General features: G+C 38.6%; 1 protein-coding gene across 1 annotated transcript in view; it reads right to left on the bottom strand.

Annotated features, from left to right (window-relative positions):
* The window catches only part of SPCS2 (signal peptidase complex subunit 2), a 25,485-nt gene extending 3,778 nt beyond the window's left edge, over positions 1–21,707 (bottom strand). Inside the window, exons 1-4 of the mRNA XM_080815293.1 lie at positions 21,566–21,707; positions 8,184–8,267; positions 7,077–7,237; positions 5,335–5,469 (exon numbers count right to left, since the gene is read on the bottom strand). Coding sequence (XP_080671419.1) covers positions 5,335–5,469; positions 7,077–7,237; positions 8,184–8,267; positions 21,566–21,679 — 494 coding nt within the window. The 5' untranslated portion in view covers positions 21,680–21,707. The remainder of the gene's footprint in view (positions 1–5,334; positions 5,470–7,076; positions 7,238–8,183; positions 8,268–21,565) is intronic.

Below are 21,707 nucleotides of genomic sequence, written 5' to 3'. Positions count from 1 at the left end.
ATATGATCTAGTAATTCCACTACTGGGTATTTACCCAAAGAAAATGAAAACACTAATTTGAAGATACATACACCCCTGTATTTACTGCAGCATTATTTACAATAGCCAAGATATGGAAGCAGTGTCAACTCAGATACTGTGTCCATCAATAAATGCATAAAGAAGGTGTGGTGTATATACACAATGGAATATTACACAGTCACAAAGGACAAGATCTTGTCATTTGTGAGAGACAACATGGATGGACTTAGAAAGTATTATGCTAAATTAAATAAGCCAGAGAAAGAGAAATATAACATCGTTTCACTTATATGTGGAATCCAAAAAAAAAAAAAACCCAACAACAACAAATGAATTAACAAACAAACAAAAAGCAGAATCAGACCTGTGAATACACAGAACAAACTGACTGTTGCCAGAGGGAGGGTGGCTGGGGAGATGGGCAAAATGGGTGAAGGGGAGTGGGAGATACAGGCTTCCAGGTATGGAATGAGTAAGTCACAGTGATAAAAGGCACGGCATGGGGAGTATAGTCACTGTACTGTAACAGCACTACATTGCACAGTGCAGACAGTAGCTACACTAGCGGTGAGCTAACTACAGAGCTGCTAAATCACTATGTTGTACAACTGAAATTACTGTAACACTGTGTCAACCATACTAAAAAAAAAAAAAAAAAACACAACAAAACTGTTATCTAGCCAGTTATTCCCAACCTGGAGAGCTATGAGTGGAAGTCCTTAAACCATTTTCAACACCTCAAAATTTTTCTCAAACTCCAGCCAGCAGCTATTAATTGATTTTACAGTAATCTCAGAACTTTTAGGCCCGGTTCCACCGGCAGTTCCACGGCTCTGATGGTAGGACATGATCTGATGAGTTGTGATCTGATGCACTTTAGTTAATATTTATTTTATATTACGTAGTATACAACTTATTATACAATTACACAACATATAATTACATCTAAAATATTCTCAGAAAAATCTAACAATATATTATTATAGAATAATTGTAAGAATAATTATATATTCATTCAGTCCTAACTTTACATGTCAGGCAGTTTCAGATGCTCAGGCTATACTGCAGTGAACGTAAGAGGCAAAACTCTGCCTTTTGGGACTTTTACTTTAGTGTATATGAAAGAATCAGCAATAAAATAAAAAATATGATATTTTAAATATAGTAGGCAGGAAAGGCTTCACTAAGCAGTTATTTGAGCAGAGCCCTAAAGCAGAGAAGAACAAGCTATCTGGAAAAAGAATAATCCAAGCAGAGTTCACAGCAAATGCAATGGCCCTAGGGCAAGAACACGCTTGGAACATCTAAAGAACAGAATGATATTAGAGAGGAGGAAGCCACAGAGATAAGGAGGGTATGTGCATTATGTGTGCAGAGGAACACATAAGTATGGATTTCTAAGATAGGCTTAGGATTTAGATTTTTCTGAGTGACATGGTTTGGAGCGGAGGATATGCCTTCCGTTCTAAAAAGATCACTCTGGCTGCTGTACTGGAAATAGACTATGAGCAGGGAGAGCAGCTGCGGAGGTCCATGAAGACATTATTATAGTAACCTAATTGAGAGATGAGGTAGCAGAAGAGATGGAAGTGGTCAGACTGCTATATTTAGAAAGCAGAGCTGATGGGATTTGCTGACAGACTACTGGAAAGACTGAGAGAGCAGTCAAAATGACTGAGTTCTGGCCTGAGTAACTAGAAGGATGGAAGTGCCATTTATTGAGATGGGGAAACCTGGGGGGAATGCAGGTTTGGATGAGGGACAGCAGAGTTAGATTTTGAATGCGTGGATTTTGAAATGCTTATTAGGATCCGAGGTCAAACAGGAAACTAGAATGTAGCTGGGAGTTCAGGACAGAGGTCTAGGATGAAAATACAAATTCAGAGATCTTCATCATATAGATGATATTTTAAAGTCTTGAAATTCTAGATAAGATTACACCTAGTGAGTGTATATAGATAGAGAAGAGGCACTAGGAACAAGCACTAGTGGCATTTCAACTTTAGAGGCATCACAAAGGAGACTAAAAAGCAGACATTAAGAAGAAAATTAGAAGATTATGGTATCCTAGAAACCTAGTTTAAAAAAAAGACAAGTATAACAAGGAGAGAGTAATCCACTATCAAATGCTGGTTGAATAAGATGAGAAAAGAGAAATAAAGACAAGCAGATCCAAGAGATAGCGAGAGAAGAAAAAAGGGACAGAGAAATAAGACCATGTGAGGAGAAAAAGAGGAACAAAACCAATTTTCTTTAGTTGGGAGAAATGACAGCATGTTTGCATGCCACAAGGAATGATCCAGCAGAAAGGCAAACATCAAGTAAATGAGAAGGGAGAGAATCTAGTAGACAAATTGACAGAAGGCAACAGACAGAAACTCAGGAAGAAACAGACTCTGAAGAGCACTGCAAGCAGGTAATGATGGGAGATTTCTGACTGCTTCGATCTCAGCAACAAAAAGAGGCTGACAGTAAAGACGGGAGAGGAGGGTAGGTTTGAGGACAGAGGAGAAGGTATCAAAGATGCTCTAGGACAGTGAGAGTAACTAAACTATAGCAATGCCATGGAATATAAATTGGGTAAGGGAAAACTGAGACAATGAAGGAAAAAAGGGACAATGAAAAAGCTGGGAGGCTCAATGAATCAAGGATGGCACTGGGGCTGAAGAACCACTGGGACAAGAGAACCAGGAAAAGAGGAATCAGAAAGCGGGATACTCAAAACTGAAATTATTGAAGGTAATTAGTTATCAGCCAAGTCTAGGATATGTCCAGAAAATAAGCGTTTAAGACATGGTAGAAAATAAAACGATCAGAAGAGAAGCCAGAGAATCAGAACCCATCATCTATTTGGATAATGAAATCACCAAGACTTCCAAAAGGAGCTATGCTAGAGAGAGTGCCAATGAGCCAGGAGCTATCTTCAAGGAAAGAGAAGTGAATCCGTATTTAACAATCAGAAGGAACAGGGGTGGCATATTTCCTCACCACAGGAAACAACAACACGACAGCTGGTAAAAAAACAGCAAGAATGAGGAAAAATCAGAATCCTCGTATACTGCTAGGGTACTGAAAATGGTGCAGCTGTTTTGGAAAACAGTCTGGCAATTGCTCAAACAATTAAAAAGAGTTACCATATGTGGCGCTGAGATGGCTGAGTCAGTTAAGCAGCCAACTCTTGATTTTGGCTCAGGTCATGATCTCAGGGTCGTGAGATCGAACCCTGCATCAGGCTCTACACTTGGCTGAGTCTGCTTGACATTCTCTCTCCCTCTCCCTCTGTCTCTGCCCCTCTTCCCCTGCTTGTGTGCATGCGTGCTCTCTCCCTTTCTCAAATAAATAAATCTAAGGAAAAAATAAGGGGGTTACCATATGACCCAGCAATTCTTCTCCTAGGACATTACCTGAGAAATGAAAACATATGTCCACACAAAAACTTGTATGTGATTATTTATAGCAACATTATTCACAACAGCCAAAAGTGGAAATGACTCAAATGTCCATCAACTAATAAATGGCTAAACAAAATGTTGTACAGCCATGTAATGGAATATTTGGCATAAATACTGATACATGCCATAACATGAATGAAACTTGGAAACATTATGTTAAGCCAAGGAAGCCAATCACAAAAGACCATATAGTCTAGGATTCCATTCACATGAAATGTCCAGAACAGAGAATCTATAGAGATGGAAAGCAGATCAATGGCGACTTTAAGACTAAGGGAATGGGGTGGGAGATGGTGGATAGGGAGAGGATAGCTTAAGAGTACAAGGTTTCTTTTTGAGATGATGAAAATGTTCTATGTTGGCTGTGGTGATGTCTGCATTATCTGTAAACACACTAGACTACTGACCTGTATACTTAAAGTGTATGTATGGTATGTGACATGTATCTCAATAAGGCTGTTAAAAAATAGTACACTGTGTAGGGGTGCCTCGATGGCTCAGCCGGTTGAATGTTTTGCCTTTGGCTCAGGTCGCAATCCCAGGGTCCTGGGATTAAGCCTCATGTTAGGTTCCCTGCTCAGTGGGGAGTTGCTTTTCCCTCTCCCTCTGCCCCTTCTCCCAGCTCATGCTCTCTCTCAAATGAATAAATAAAATCTTTTTTAAAATACACTGTGTGTTTGAATGCACATATGAATGAAACAGAATGTATGAATGAAAATAAAGAAATCAAGCTGTTGCTAGGGTCTAGAATTCTGCAACTCTATTTTTAGGAGCCTGGCACAAGATATAGATTTATGACCTCTGAGGTCAAAAGGCAGGTGGGAGCCCTGCCAGAACTCAGCTGGAACCCCAGAAGCACATTTTGCTCCTCCTCAAAGGCATCTCCACAAGCTGGTAATGAGAGAAGCTCTTTGGTGTTGCTGCCAAGCTTACCTTTGTATATGCATTAACTATACTTGTAATTTAAGAGCGTACTATGTGCTAGGACCTATCCCATGTGTTTTCAGGATAGGAACTAAGAGCATGAGGTCTGAACTCAGATGTGGGCTGCAACACCTGCTAGATTTCACTTTTGGGCTCTATGACCCTGGAAGAATTAAGTAAACCCTTTGGGTCTGTGTTCTTATCTACAAAATGGGTTGTTCTAACGTTTGAATGAGATAATGCACTTGGCATAATACACAGTATATGGTTAATGCTCCACAGACGTTTGCTATTTTTACACTTGGTATATATAAAAGCTGGCATCTTCCCCAAAACTTTCGGAGTCATTCTTGACCCAGTTTTGACTAAAGCTCAAACAGTTTCCATGATATACAGGAAGTCATACAGCTAGAGATGAGCTGGAAGATAAACCCAGCTCTGGATACCTAAAAAGACCTCAGGTGTCACCTGCATGAAGTTATACTCACAGCTGGTCAGAAACACTGAAATGTGCTTCTCTGAGTTGCCAAGTGCATTGCTGCAAATATTTCTGATTGCAGAGACTGCAGTCAAGATCACAGAAGACATAGAAGCAATAGGGTTCTTCAATGACAACTCACTTCACAACTTTGGCCTTCATAGTTTTGTATTCTAATTAGGTCCGTTTATTGGCCAGAGGGAAAGAGACCTATACTTCATCCTTCCACCAAGGTTCTTTCTCCCACAGTTTATCCTGAGAGCACTTCTGTGATAATACAATCTCAGAAGTACAATGCTAGGAAAAACCTTCTGGACCATTCATACCCCTTACTTAGTTTGACACGACCGGCATTATGATCTGCATGGAGTAAGCATAAAATTGTCTGTAGCTGAAAATGACTCGACTCTGAAAGAAAATCCAACAGCAGGATTTAAGGATCTATGAAGATAATCATACCTTTTGAGACTGGAGGACAGTTGCCAAATATCATCAGGATCCATTCCTGTAGGATCTTTCCTGTGGGCCACAAGAAAGATGCTCTTCTCCTTATATGAGGTATAAATCGTCAGGATCCCCATCATCACAAAATAGGTTCAGATAAAGTTAAGGAGAAAACACACATACACACACAAAAGAAGTAACACAAACTGACAAGGGCTATGCAAACTTTCATAATGATAACCCTGGAGAAGACAGTTCCATCTTGCTATAAAAACACTGAAAATTTAGCTATTTCATTTTTCATCCTTAAGTGTTTGTGTATATCTTTAGTGTCTAGCACAGAAGAGTCATTACCATTATATGTAAAACTAAGATGATTATAAAAATAGCAAGATCATGCATGTTTTGCTTTAAACACCAAACAAATGAAATTTCATCATGGTAGTTCTCTTGGGAAGCCATATATTTGTAATAATGTTGCCCTCACAATTTAAACTTTTTGGAACTCCTTTGGTAACTGCCTCTAGAACCTACAGCATAGTCTTTGGAACTGCCTTAATGGTGAAAAAATTCATACTGGGATGTTTTATCTGATTACCAAAGGGAGTGAAGGTGCCAATTCTGGGACTATGATTTGGGATCAATTTGGATAATGCCATTTTTAATCAGGGCCTGCTTTATTAAATGGCTTGCTAGAAGAAAAATCCCCAAAGCACATTTTTTAGAAATATTTCAGGTAGTGGCAGCATTGTTAAGAAAAGTAAACTGCCTACCAAAATGATTTGTTTTAAATTAGTACAGTCCTGGCACATAACAGACACTCAAAAATACTGTGTGGATATTAATAAGGCAGCCTTATATATTCCAACATGAAAAGACATCCAATATATTTTAAGTTACAAAGAAAAATTCAGTATGTCCAGATTGACTTAGGGAGGAGGTGGTGGGAACCACAAGAAAACTGTTACTATGAACAAGTGGAATTTTTATAATTATAGTAACAGTATCATAGAAGTTCTTTGTATTCAGCTTTTTGAGAAATAATCAAGGTGGATAGGTAACAAACATGATTCTAATATGGTAAAAGGAGAGGGGAAAGGAAAGAATCGGAGAGATTACATAACCAAACATTATAAAATGTCTCATTTAATGTTTTTAATTCTGAATGTGCATTGCCCCTATTTGTAACACAGCAGCATTCAAACAGTCTCCAGTAAGTTAAGTTCTTATTATCATAAGATCACAAAAAACAGCTTGGATTTCAAACCCAGGTTCCTGAGCTCCAGAATAGGATTTAATTCCATGTTACAAAAACCACTCTTCTATCTCATGCTCAGTAACTCTCAGTCTAGCCCTTCAGCTTCAGGGAACCCTGAATCTCCAAAATCTGATCCTTCCCTAATATCCTGCAATGAGTTTCTTGAAGCAGTAGGTCTAAAAGGAATGTGGTAGGCTAGAAATGGGAACTGGGTCTCACTATAACGGGTGTTTTGCTCTTAGGCACTCACACTTGGATTATAATCATCTCTACAATAACTAAACAGAATTAAAGATAAAATAACCAAATTAAATCTCAAATATCAATGATAATCACTAACTAAAGTTACAGAGGCTCATAGCTCATAATGTTAAATTCTAACACTAGCGGGCCCTAGAATCAAAGTTTGTTTTTTTTTTGTAGGGAGTGGGGAGAATTATCAGTAGAGATTTTAATAAACAGTCACTAGAAAACAAACCTGAGCATAAATAAAGGATATGATATGACACACAAAGCCAAAACAGGCTTGGATTCTGGAAAGGGGTGCATATAATCCCAAATCAAAGCCACTATGGCAAAGAAACAGGAGATGGTACAGATGGTGAGGCGACCGTCAATCAGACCAAAATTCTCCACATACTTGTACTTTTCCAGAAGTACCTAGTAAAAAGAACAAGGAATCAAGCTCACAGGACTTATTCCTTCCTAGTATGTGCTTTTATTCTTAACCTCCATGATAAAAGTTATATTATCATATGATTACCAACAGCTCTCTCCAATCAGGATTTTACCACTTCAAGCAAAAAAAGACTCAAGCTATTCTCAATGATCCCAGAGAAAAAGTTCATCAACTTCTCATCATTTTTTTAATCCTCAACTTTTTCCCTGGGACGAAGCTAAAAGTTCCCCCTGCTTTTTTCTTTTAAAGAGAGAAGGGGGGATGCCTGAGTGGCTCAGTCGTTAAGCGTCTGCCTTCGGCTCAGGTCATGATCCCAGGTCCTGGGATCAAGTCCCGGGCTCCCTGCTTCTCCCTCTCCCTCCACCTGCTGCTCCCTCTGCTTGTGCACTCTTTCTGTCAAATAAATACAATTTAAAAAATAAATAAATAAAATAGAGAGAGAAGGGGGATAGGGGCAGAGAGAAAGAGAGAATCTTAAGTAGGCTCAACGCCCAGTGCAGAGCCCGACGTGAGGCCTGATGTGAGGCTCAATCTCACAATCCTGAAATCACGACCTAAGCCAAAATGAAGAGTCAGATGCTTAACAGAGTGAGCCACCCATGTGCCCCTCTTCCCTTTTTAGATAGAGAGATGTACAATCATGAATGAATGTCCTATATTCCCTCAACCCTCTTAGCTCTAGGCCAAGTAACCTTAAAAAACAATTGATCACCAGCTTTCTGGAATTCAAAAATTAAATTTGACAGAAGCTTGAGGTAGCTAACATTTTAACACATATTCCCCACATTTACTGTAAGGATTTCAGAAACTGCTTTATGGCTCAATTCCTTAAACAACTACAGCCATTCCAAGTCTCAGAAAAAAAGATCCTGCAGACATGTCATAAGCTATATATACACTAAAAGACTCCCAACCTCAATAAAATACCTTTTTGGCAGAATCATCCAAAGAATTTTTCACAGCTGATCCATCCCACTTGTCAATTTTTACAGGTTTATCATCAATCTTCCACTGTAAAATAGAAAAGTTGTGAATCAAGAGGCATAGGAGCTTACTGAAAGTAAAACGAACTACTTCCTTAAGAGTGTTTAAATGCCTCCCCCCCATCCCAGGCACAAAATGGTGTCACTTAGGTTAAGACCACAAGTCAGTAAACTACGACCTAGTACCTAACCTAAGGGCAGTTTTAACCCCCAAGAAATATGCCCTTTAACCAGTCAACAGAAGAAATTCCTGGTCAGCACTAGGAAACTTACCAATAGGCCCCTTCACCTTAAAACAATGGCTTCTTCACTAATAATTTCCTTTTTTCCACTCCCTCTCCAGCTTTAAAAATCCTTCCATTTCTGTAGCCTTTTGGAGCTTCCCTCTACCTGCTAGATGGGATGCTGCCCGATTCATGAATCTATCATTTTTTTTTCAAAGAATTTATTTATTTATTTGAGAGACAGAGATCACGAGTAAGCAGAGAGGCAAGCAGAGAGAGAGGAGGAAGCAGGCTCCCCACTGAGCAGAGAGCCCGACGCGGGGCTCGATCCCAGGACCCCGGGATCATGACCCGAGCCGAAGGCAGAGGCTTAACCCGCTGAGCCACCCAGGTGCCCCTCATGAATCTATTATTAAAGCCAATTAGATCTTTAAAAATTACTTGGTTGAATTTTTACTTAACAAGAGCATCTTCAAGAATATGTACATTTATTCCTTGTCCTCTGATGTTGGACAGCTAAAAGACAACACTTAAAAATGAAGTTGAAGGAGACTAAGTCACTAGAATCAGGTGGTACTCATATGATTTTGCCAGTATCCACGCTGGAAAGCTAAATCTACAAGCCCCAAACCAAACATTTACCTAGGCTACAGAGACTACAGTGTGAACTCACATATTCCATTCTCATTTTACCCAAATGTGAGAACAAGGAAAAAAGCTCCACTTGTTCATCCTTTCATTCTATGACCACAAAACTTAAGACAATTTACATCCATGAACTTTCAGACGCTAACAAAATGTCAGCTAACAACTTTTGCATTTCACCAGCATGTCTTAACTATAGGAAAACAGCAAATCCAGTGTAGTCTGTTGGAAAGAATATTTTGAATTAAAAATCAAGTCCTATTATCAGTCAGTTATATGACTTTGGACAAACCCCTTTCCAATTTCCATCATCTACAGAGGTACAGAATCAAGTCACTGTCTCACACATTGTTGGTAGAAATTCAAAATGGTACAATACATACTAAGACAATTTAGCACTTGGATTCCACTTCTGGGAATTTTTCCGTATCTGCATGCACATGAACGAATATACAAGGCTACTCACTGCAGCAGTGCTTTTAATAGTAAAAAAGTAACTCAAATACTCAACTCCAGAGGACTGGTTAAACAAACTGGTGCACCCAGGTATCCTGAGATGGTCGAGGGACATGGGTGGGACTGACTTATCAATGTATGGCTTTTTTTATTTTTATTTTTTTCAAACCACTTTCAATTTTATTTGATTAAAAAGAATGCCTTTTAAATTTTTAAACATGTGAATATTTTATACAGTAAAAATGTTCTCAAATGCAAATTACATGAACATAGTTTAAGTGACAGGGTACTACAAATACTCTGAAAATACCTTTATACCTTTTATAAAAATACTTTTTATAGATCATAATGCTCAACTCTTAATTTTTTTATATCAAGTAAACAAATGCCATATTTCATAAAAATTTCAAACCAGTAGGCAATCCATTTTGGGTGCATGAGAAAACCTTTAGCCTATTTTAGAGGAAACAGGATCTCTGCTGTAGTATAGAGACTTCCGGGAAAAGGGCAGGAGGGTGGACATCAGGCACTTATTTTTCTGATTTATTTTCTGTCATTCTTAAAACTGCTCATTAACTAAAATGTATGCTACTCTTCTATTTACTCTCTACTGCTACTCAGGGCATTTTAGAAACTTTTTTCTCCCACTCTTATCTTCTTCAACCATAAGTGCAAATTGCTTTCCTTTAGTAATAAAAAGGCACAGCCAAGGTGGGCTTCTTTCATGTGGGACCTCACAGGATAAATTACGAAGAAAGGCTCTGTGCAAAAAAGAGGTAATTTAGGCATGGGCCTGCCATCCCGAGAGTTAGAAAGGCTGGTGAACAGTCTCCTATGCTGATAAAAACACTTTCCCTAAGTGATTTAAACCGTTTGTATAAATAATGTGGTTTATGCTAAACACCAGTTTTTTTTTTTTTCTAGGAGTCTGGCATTTGGGCACAAGTTAGGCAGAAGGTGCATATTAAACCAGCCCCCAGTAAAAAATCTGGGCACTGGGTTTCTAATGAGCTTCCTTGGCAGACAACACTCCACATGTACTGTCAGAACACTGCTGCCAGAGGAATTAAGCACAACTTATGGGACTCCACTGGGAGAAGACTCTTGGAATCTTGCACTTGGTTTCTCCCAGACTTCCATCCTATCCATCTTTTTCCTTTGCTGAAATAAACCTTGCCCATGAGTACAACTACACACTGAGTCCCGTTGAGTCCTTCTAGTAAATCACTGAACATAGTCTTGGGGACCCCTGATATAGGCATATTGCCAATTAAGACACAGCAGATGCTGTAACTTCACACAGTTCCTCTTTCTCACATTCCCGCTTGCATATTATTTACAGATACATATATACTGGGCCTAATTAACAATCACAGATACTGACTTTAAGACCATTGCTATTGTCAATCCCATTCCCCAAAAGAGACACCACTTTTATCTCCTTCTGATTTTTAAAAATATATTCATCTCTATTAAAAAATATTTAATTGTTATTTCTTAATTTTTCAGTTTTTGGCATTAAATCTACGGACGTCTCACCATAAAAGAGGAAATGTAGCCATTTCATCCCTGCCACACTCACATTAATTTTTCCTGCTCCTCCTCCACCACCTTTTTAATACAGTCATAGCAGATCACTGGTGATTGGGTCTTCTATAATAGCTTAATTTTGGCTAGATCATTATTCAAACGGTACATTATGATTATAAATGCTATTCACAGATGAGTCATGTAGTACACTTGGATTACTTTTTCTTTCCTGATAGCTTTTGTTTTCCTTAAAGCTACTGTTGTTTTGGTGGTTGTTTTTAATCAATGTATTTGTCACGAGTATACTTTTGAATTCTCTTGCAATTGTTTAAATCCCCTCTTAATATGTGCAAAAGTATTCAGCATTCTGTGATTTTCATCTCTTTAGAGATTGGTCTTGGAGCCTCCTGACCTGCTCTGACCTGCGTGGACCGCTTTCCAGGCCTGCTGTACAGCTATCACCCTGGAATTTCCGTTTACTACTAACTATTTACTATTTCCCTTTACCTTCTCGTGGGCTGAACCTGCTTTTCTTAGACACCATGTTTTACTCTTTTCTTGGTTTACTATTCCCTTGATCTTGTGAGCACATCCTCTGGGAGCTTCCTTGAAGAATGCACATGGGAATTAAATTTTGAGACTGCACATCTGAGAATGTCTTTTTATTCTACCCTCACACCAAAGTAAGAGAAGTACTCTTCAAAAATTTTAAAGTTTTATTCCATTGTCTCAATAGTTTGTGGGATTCCTAAAGCCATTCTGATTCCTGATCCTTCATTCAATGCTTTTTCCCTTCTGGAAGAACTCACACAAAGTTCTTTATGTCGTGTACCTAAAATTTCAAGATGATGTCCCTTCTGCAGGTCAATTCTCATTCACTATTAAACTGCCAGTACTACTGCTAGGCTGTAAGCAGATCCTCAATATGGAAACCAATGTCTTTCAAATTAGAAAACTAGCATTCAGGGATATTAAGTGTCACACAGCCAGTTAGAGAAGGCAACAAAATTACTTAGGGCTAAGTTACAAATACACGGCTCATCATAAAACTGTCCCTTCTTCAATGATAGAAATTTATTTTTAACTTGTCTTCATCTCTGAACTCAACCCCAAGGAAGATTCTGTTTGTGGCATTACTCTCAAAGATGTACTATAATTCAAGCCAGAAGCTAACTGAATTCCGACACACTATAAACAGATGTGGGCAAATGCACTCTTTCTTCACGCAATAAGGTGGGCCCTTATTATGTAAAGGAGCACAACACAGTGGTTTAAAAACTACAACTTTGGAGTCCAACTACTTGTGTTTTCTCACTTCTCCATTTAATGGATGATACAGGGCAAATAATTTAATCTTTCTACAGCCTTAGTTTGCTCAACTGTAAAATGAAGATGAGATATCTATTTCACACATTAGTCTGAGGATTAATTATGGTAATTTTAAGACAGTAAAATGCCTAGTGTGCAACAAGTACTTATTAAAAATTAGCTACTGTTGTTGCTAATAATTATGTAAGACTAACACACTGCATCTGGTTAGCTGGATTTATAGAACATCTCCCTCAGTAACATTTTTATTTTCTCAGAATCAGGGATGTAATACAGAATCAGGATGTAATACAGCATCAAGAGCTACTTACTAAAAAGATGTCTGAACTCTTATGAAGAAAAAAGAGAAGGAAAAGATTTCTAAAATGTTAACTTTTAGTTTAAACTTAACAAACGTATACATGGCTGAAATAATCTCACTCAGTTCTTGTCCAGAGAACTTAAGGGAGGTATAACCGTGGCTATAACTTACTGAATGCGTAACGTGTCCTATGTATTAAGCTAAATGTTTTATATATACCATCTTGTTTAATTTTTATGAAAAGCCTATTAAGAAAAATTGCCATCCGCTATGGACAAACATTTATGTCTCCCCTGAAGTTCAGATGTTGAAATTGTAATTTCAATGTAGATACTATTAGGAGGTGGGCCTTTGGGAAGCAACTGGGTCATGAGGGTAGAGCTTTCAGGAGAGGGATTAGTGCCCTTAAAAAAAAGGCAGGAGAGCTTGCTTCCGCTCTGCTTCCTACCACGTGAGGATACAAGAAGGGTGTCCACAAATAGTAGAAGGGCCCTTACCAGAACCCAGCCATGCAGGCACCCTGATCTCAGACTTCTCAGGCTCCAGAAGCATGAGAAATAACTGTTGTTTAAACTACCCAATCTATGGTATTTTTGATAAAGCAGCTCGAACTGACTAATACCCTGCTTTTACAGATGACACTAAGGGTTTAAAAGATTTGCACAAAGTGAGAGCAAGGCAGGGGTAAAGTCAGGACTCAACCAAGTTTTCATGATTTCAAAACCCATTCTCTTTCTCACTTCCACACTGCTTCCCACAAAATATAAGAAAAGGGATTCTTAGTCATCAAAAAACAGAAGAAAAAGACACAAATCCCTGAAGTGATAGCCATACAAAGTGTCCTGATTCCTATTTAATGTTATAATAACATAAAAAAAACTTTAAAAGATTTTAATCTTGATTATGCAAATGAAACCCACAGAACAGATTTGAATTTTCCATTTCCCTCCGTTTAAAACCAACTGCAATTTAACTGAAAATATAGCTCAGAAAGTCCTACTTTAAAGAGATCACCTCCCTGTCAGTACGAACATAAGAGAGAAAAACACTTTATCAGACCAGCATACCTGTTGCCAGACCTAGATGGCTGACCAATTCATAGAACATACACATTCGATAGCTTTCACAGAACATGACAAAGATTCATTTCAGTTAGAGACTCATTTCAGTTACACGTCTCTGCTGCAGATATCAATAAGTTCTACAAAGACAAGTCACTGCAGATATGGTAGTAAGAACTCTACCTTCTAAGGACTTTGGAAGAATATTAAACACAATCCAGGTCTTGAGCTTATGTAAATAGTGCAGAAAGACATTTTCTGAGTTAAATGACTTGAGGATTACAGGCTTTTCCTGTTCCCCATGCATCTTCTGGACTTAGCGGCAAAAAAGGACAAAATCCTTGGTCATTAAAGGCATGTCCAGTAATACAAAACTGCCCTGGGTATGAAATAACAGGATGAACACTTCTATTTTCTTATTTTAATGAATGTGAAAACAGAAGTTATGCAATGATAAAGACCTCAGTGAATTGCTTCATAAAGTTTCTTTGCTGACAAAGGGCAGTAAGACTCAAAAGATTCAATTTGAAACTGAAGAGATGAAGGCTACCAGAGATGAGCAGTGCCAACGGGACCCTGCTCTGACTCAGAAAGAGCCTTAAGTATAGCTCTAAGAAAAACTAACACAGTTTCTCTCTCCCTTCTTTGAAAGGTCTCTCCCAGTTTAGAAAGGGGATATAAGCTGCAAAGAGGAAAAGTAATAGGAGATGAGGCACTTGACAGAGGAATATATCCTAGATAGTCTTATTTACTATGTTAAGGGGCTTGGACTTTATTCCGAGACAAGCAATAGAGAATATTTTAAGCTGACAGAGGAACAACACAATCAAATTTATGTTTTGTTTTTTAAAGCCATTTTTAGTGGCAACCTGGTAGATGGTCTAGAGGAGAGTAACAATGGAGATAAATACATCAGATGGGGACCGATTTAGATGCAGGGGCTGAATAAGAGCAGCAGCAAAGGGATAAAAAAAATTCAGGCTTAGATAGCTGAGCCATCATGTCATTTTCCAAGAAAAGCCACATAGATGCACAAAGGAGAAATATGCATTTGTATATGCTGAGTCTGAGACGTTTAAACTCTGTAATTATATTGAAATATTTCAGAATTTTCTAAACCAAAATAAGATTATAAAAACTGATGTTAGACTCAAAAGGTAAGATTACTATTTGAGTTGGAAATATGGACCCCTAAAGCCATATGCACACATTCAAAATAAGAAAAAAATATCCGATCTGGGGAGAAAATAATGTCTGTCTTAAGAATGGGCACTATCACCAAATTTAGATTCCAACTCAAAAACACCACAATATCTCAAAGAGAGATTATAGCTCTTGGTAACATACTTAATTTTCAATCTATTTTTAAATTTTTAAAATTTATTTTTATTAATTTATTTTTTAAAAAGATTTTATTTATTTAATTGGGGGAGAGAGAGTAAGAGAGAGCATGAGAGCAGAAGAGATCAGAAGGAGAAGCAGACTCCCCACAGAGTTAGGAGTCTGATGCAGGACTCGATCCTGGGATTCCAGGATCATGACCCGAGCTGAAGGCAGTCACCCAACCAACTGAGCCACCCAGGTGCCCCTCAACCTATTTTTTTAATAAAAATGACCAAGAAATACTGCAAAGAAAATTACTTACTAGTGGCTTATTAATAGCTACATTTATCACTGGAGTTAAGCTGGAAGTTAATAATTACCATGTGTTAATTATGAGCATGAACATTAGTGGCAACACCAGAGAAACGAGGTAAGTAGATTGGTTCTGGCTATTTAAGTCTAATATACCTACTATTAGATATCCATGTGGACATGGCAAGTAGGCGGTTGGACATATAAGCCTGAGGTTCAAAGGACAGGACCAGGTTGAAAGTTCAAATATGGAAATCATCAATTTACAGATTGTATTTAAGCCATGACACCGGTATTTCTTGGGGATGAGTACAGAGGAAAGGGGCTTGCCAATATTTACAGGTCATGAGAAAACAAAATAGTGACAATAAAGACATAGGCCAATGAAGGAGGAGGAAAACCAGAAGCAAATGATCTTCTTAGAAGCCACACACACACACACACACACACAAAAATTCAAGAAAGAAGTGATCAATGAGTCAAATACTACTGAAAGTTCAAGTAATACAAAAAACTATTACTGAAATTTGACAAAACAGAGATCAGAGCAGAGAAATGAAGCAGGCAACAGCTAAAAAGGGATGTGGCAGATGGAGACTGTTAACATCTGTGATATCACTGTTACATAATTGTGAATGACTGGTTAAGAAAATAGTAATAATAATTTGAAGCTTTAGAGGTTACTCCATAAACACTCTGAAGAAAAAAAGGAATGAGTTAAACTGAGATGTAATTCACACACCATAAAACTTACCATTTAAAAATGTGTAACTCAGTGGTTTTTATTATGTTCACAAAGTTGTAAAACCATCACCATTAATTCTAGAAAATTTTCATCACCCTAAAAACAAACCCCATAACCACAAGCAGTCATTCCCAATTGCCTTGGTTGCCCCCAGCAACCACTAATTTACTTTCTGGGCACCTGGGTTGCTTCTACCTTTTGGTTATTGTGAATGATGCTGCTATGATCATTTGTGTACAAGTTCTTATGTATAGATATACACTTTCAATTCTCTTATGTTTATATCCAAGAGTGAAATACACTAAGTCATATGGTAATTCTACGTTTAACCTTCTGAGGAACTAATAAACCGTTTTTCCAAGGGGGCTGCATCATTTTACATTCCCACCAGAGATGTAGGAGGGTTCCAATTTCTCCACATCCTCACCAACAATGGTTATTTTTCTTTTCTTTTTAAAATTATTATTATAGCCATCCCAGTGGTATCTCACTGTGGTTTTGATTTACATTTTTCCAATGACAAATGATGCTGAGCATCTTTTCATGGGTCTATTGGTCATTTGTGTATCTTCGTATGGAGAAATGTCATTCGAATCCTTTATTCTTTTAAAAATTAGTTTGTCTTGGGGTACCCAGGTGACTCAATTGGTTAAGCATCTGACTCTTGATCTCAGCTCAGGTCTTGATCTTAGGGTCCTGAATTCAAGCCCCCGCACTGGGGGCTTTATGCTAGGTATAAAGCCTATTTAAAAAAAAAATTTTTTTTTTAGTTAGTCTTTTTATTATTGGGTTGTAAGATTCTCTATACAGTCTAGATATTAGACACAGATCAGAAATATGTTTTCAAATATTTTCTCAGTCTATAGACTATTTTTTCACTTTCTTAACAGTGTCCTTTGACATAAGAGTTTTTAATTTTGATGAAGTAAAAAATGAGTTTTGAGATGTTATTAAAGTTAAGTTTGCAAAACAATGTTTAAAAGCGAGCACCTTGTTTCCTTAAACATGTACACACACACAAACCACAGCAATGCCATAAAACTGTTCATCTTTGTTCAGGGGTGGGTTAGGGTTCAGGCATATTGTATCAGAATCTGGCAAGCTAAGATACCACTGAAGAGGCCAAAAGGAGATACATGACTTGTCTAAGGACACATGGTTGATGGGTGATAAACCCAAGGCTTGAATCTAGGTTTTCCAACCTCAAAACAGGTGGTCTTTCCACTACTGCAGTATTTAGCACAGGACCTGCTCCAGTATGAGAGGCAAAAGCACTGGATTAAAAACTGGGAAACCAGGTTCTGGAACTGTAACTAACTCAATGTCTCATCTTGAACAAGTTGCTTCGTCTTCCCCTCTTCAACTGCGTACATGTCTATAAAATGAGGATGCTGGAACAGATGAATTTCAAAATCTCATTATAAACATTTTAGAGAAACCACTATTAAGCAGAACAGTTATAAACCAAGCAAAAATAAACAAAAAACCCTTAATATATTAGAACCAGAAGGGATTTAAAAAGTAATCTAAGATAATTCTCAACCTGGAAGTAACTGTTAAAATGTAGAGGAAAGAAAGAAATAAATAGCTATGTGTAAAAACATACAGCTGTCCAGGTCCCACCTCCAGAGAATTGGATTCAGGACTGGGATGAGGTCCAGAAATCTGTATTTTTAACTAAAACCCCATCGGAGTCTGATATCTTTATATGATGTCAGGAAAAAATATGTATCTAAGGAAGCTGAAGACCAGAGTAACCAGCTAGTTAGTAGTAGCTACATATATTTTTTGTTAAGTGCTTACTATGTGCTACTCATAGTGCCAGACACATTTTAAGGTAAATATTATTCCCACTTATAGATGAGGAAATCGAGATACAAAAAATTTATTAACTTGTCTAAGAATACATATCTGCTAAGCGGCACAGCCAGGATTCAAAGCCAAGCAGGTAGGCTGGCTCCAGAGCCTGCGTCCTCAACTATTAAAATATAAAACCTCTGTTTTACCAACAGGATGACAGTCCAGCCACGAGACAGAAATGAAGTTAAACAGGTATGAAGTTAAAAGGGTCTGAATACAGCTTCTAAAAACACAGTTTAATACTGTATTTTCATAGCCAAACAATTTTAGTAGCCTAAACAAATCCAGCCAGGAGACAGAAATCCATGTACAAGGTTAAAAAGACTTGGATATAGTTCTGGAAAGCATGGTTTAATACCACCTGTCAATTATAATAGCTAAAACAATTAAGCAATTTTCTTTACAGCCTGCTAGGTAAAAGAAAATGCTTTGATGTATTCTGGGCAAAATAACTTACTGCAATGATCTAAGTTATTCTGTGAAGGAGTTGGAAGATTGCATTTGCATACCTATTTTTAAGATCAGGAAACTAGAACTGCTTTGTTCTCAAAGTCAGTTTCATAGGAGCAGAAATTCACATCTGCTTAGGGAAAGCTAGAAGCACAGTGAAGCACATTTACATCTCTTTATTACACTTCTTCATGGCAAGTGAAATTACAGCTGCAGGAAACAAAGACCCTCCAAAAAATCAAGACAAATAAAATTAAAGAGATTATGGTAACAGGCTCTCAGTCCTGCAGAGCAAAAAGCCTCTCTCTTCATTCAGATCCTGCTCACCTGAGAATAACATTTTCTCCATCTTCTCTTCCACCATACCTTCCTTCAGTTTTCAGATAATTAAAGGCATCATTCTCTAAGGCAGTTTCTGAAGACTGAGGAGGCAGATGTGAGGGGTTTTTTGCCTGCTTAATTTAATGAAGCAAATACTTATTCTGTGTTGATTGTCTCAGAGAACTATAAGGACCTTTCAGGGGAAACTGGACAAATACAAATTGGTAGGAAAATATAAGACAGTATGTCATATTAAGTGACAGCTTAATTGCCATTTGCAATAAATGCTAGAGAATTCAGAGGAGGAACAACTCGATGTAAAGCTGAAATGAAATTTCCCGAGAAAAATCACCTAACAAGATCTTATTTTCTATCCTCTATGACCCTCACTTCTGGGTTAACTCTGTCAAGTGCTCTTTTTTAAGGCCTTTTATCTATTGCTGCTACTCAAGTTAGGGTTCTCATGGCCTGGTCATTCTATTTTTATAGCTGTTCACAAAGAATACTTACCCAATATTGTACAATATTTACAACAAGCCCATAATACATACGGGAACCCACATTATTTACATAAGGAAATTTAAGTTCAGTAATATCATGTAACCTATCCAAGGCCATGTGGATTTTAACAAGCTATATTAGAATTCAAACTTGTCTTTCTTTTTATAATAAATGCTACACACTAGTATGGTATAAGGTCTTATTCGAAAGCTTTTAATTTCTACCTCTCCAAACTAATTTTCTGAAAACCACTTTATATAGCCCCAATAGCTTCTTACTCCAAGCAATCCATGCCCTCTTCAATCTGATTCTACCGTCATGTCACTACAGATCTCTTACAGAGCAATCCAGTCAACTCACTACCTGAAACATCAAGCACCATCTGCTCAAGGGCATTCTCACCTAGTATGCCGTCCTTCTCTCCCAAAATAAGGTCCCAGGTCCACCCTCAGACATGAGGTCTTCCCCTGGGCCCTCACCTCCTTATAAATTAGTTCTGAGGAATCATTCTCTTTCTCATTTCTATTTCTGTAAAAAGCACACATCTGAATACACCAAATACTTTTAATATTTGGGGTACCTCTTTCTATAGTCAGCTATACTGAGTACTCTGGGACAGTGGGATTCTTGATTTTTTTCCTCTGCCATTGCGCATGTGTATGCAACATGTGTTACAGAGATCATTCATGTATATGACCTCATTTGGTTCTCCCCAAAACCATACGATTTCAGATGGAAGGTAAGCTTAGTGAGGTTAACTGACTTGCCAGTCTTCATACAGTTTGAAAGTAGCAAAGCCTGTATCTTATGATCCTCAGATCCAGGTTCTTTCAATAATGTAATGATACCATATACTCTTCAGTAAAAATGCCCCCGATAAATGTTTGCTGGTAATGATCCAAACGGAGAGAACAGCAAGAACAGTCAATGGGACAGGATGAGCAAAGGCTGTGAGATGCTCACCAGCAGAAAGGCAGGGTTTATGTATGAAAATAAACATCAATTACCAAAACTCTCACATGTCTTGGAGCAACTTAACCATTCCAATCCCCAGAACTCGTTCCTCTTAAAAATGGTTAAAGAGTGTGAGAACCATATGATTCAAAACCAGTGACACCCAAAAACAGAAGCACAAAGATCTGGATCTGAACCCCTCAATATGATCACATATTTGTTTCTTAGGCCCTATCATGCGTTAGGCACAAGGGTGTCTGAAAGCTGCTTTCCATTACAGCAAAAAATCCTACTTACTATATTAATGGCCCCATGCTTAACATTTCTCCTGGAACTGGCCCACGGCCCTACAAAGAGAGAACTGGAAGGAACTAAGTGTACTTTAGGCTAAGCCCCTCATTTACAGATGAGCCCACAGACACAGGGAGAACAAGCATATTTCAAGGTCACACAGCTAATTAGAGGCAGAACCAGTACTAGGACCTACATCTCCATGCAACTGTTTATTTCAAGATCCTCTGCAAAGGGCAAGAAGGGCCAACCGGGGAGCACGGTTTTCCCTTTTTTCTTTTCCTTTAAGTCCTGCTACTAGGGCCATAGTTAAAAAAAAAAAAAAAAAATGAATGGGCAGAGAGGGAAACATGCTGCCTAGAGCAGGCAGCAAGCTCAGAATCCGAGTCACTTACTGCACTTGGTTGCAGGCAGAGGAGTAAAAAGAGCAGGGAGCAGGGAGGGTGAAGAAGGAGAAGGAAAAGAAGAAATCTTAAGAGGGTTCCTGTCAGCTCAGTAAGGTAAGTAAATACTCAAGTAAATTCAGTATTCCGACTCTCGTGATAAAACGCCTAGAAACTTCCATAAGCAAAAGGTCAAGAAACACTTAGAATCTGTAGCAGCACCCACTGTGGTGGTCGTGGTGGAGAGTTTGGGGACTGCTGACTTCAAATAGCTGCGTTCATGCCTTCGGGCTTGTTTTCCCCGTCAGTGAAATGGGCACATCAACTGTGGCCCCAAGGAAAAGTGTCGAGGAAAAGTGTCGGCTGCATTGAAATTGGGAATAGATTATCCTAAGTGTGGTGGCTAGCGTTAAGGACCATACACACTACCAAGAAAAAAAGAAGGCCTGAAGAGGATAGAGCTGGGGTGCGAAGTATGGAGACACCCGCCTACAAGTGCCGGTAGGGTTCCAAGAGTGGGCCAGATGAGGACTACCCGCTGAGAAGCCACAGAAGAAGAGGGGGGCGGGGATGGGAAGGTGGGCTCGCCGCCTCCCAGGCCTCCCAAGTTCTCGTCCGTCCCCAAGAACCGGCTCCTCACCTTGTCCAACAAGCCGCTGCGGCCAGTGCCTGTCCCGCAGTTGGGACCACCGCCGGCCCCACTACTGCCTCCGCCACCACCACTCCTCCCTCCCTGTGCAGACGCCGCCGCCATCTTGTCTGCTTCTGCGTCTCCCTCCTTC

Source organism: Martes martes (genome assembly GCF_963455335.1).
Source record: "Martes martes genome assembly, chromosome: 10".
NCBI lineage: Eukaryota > Metazoa > Chordata > Mammalia > Carnivora > Mustelidae > Martes > Martes martes.
This window is presented reverse-complemented; position numbering and strand designations above follow the sequence as displayed.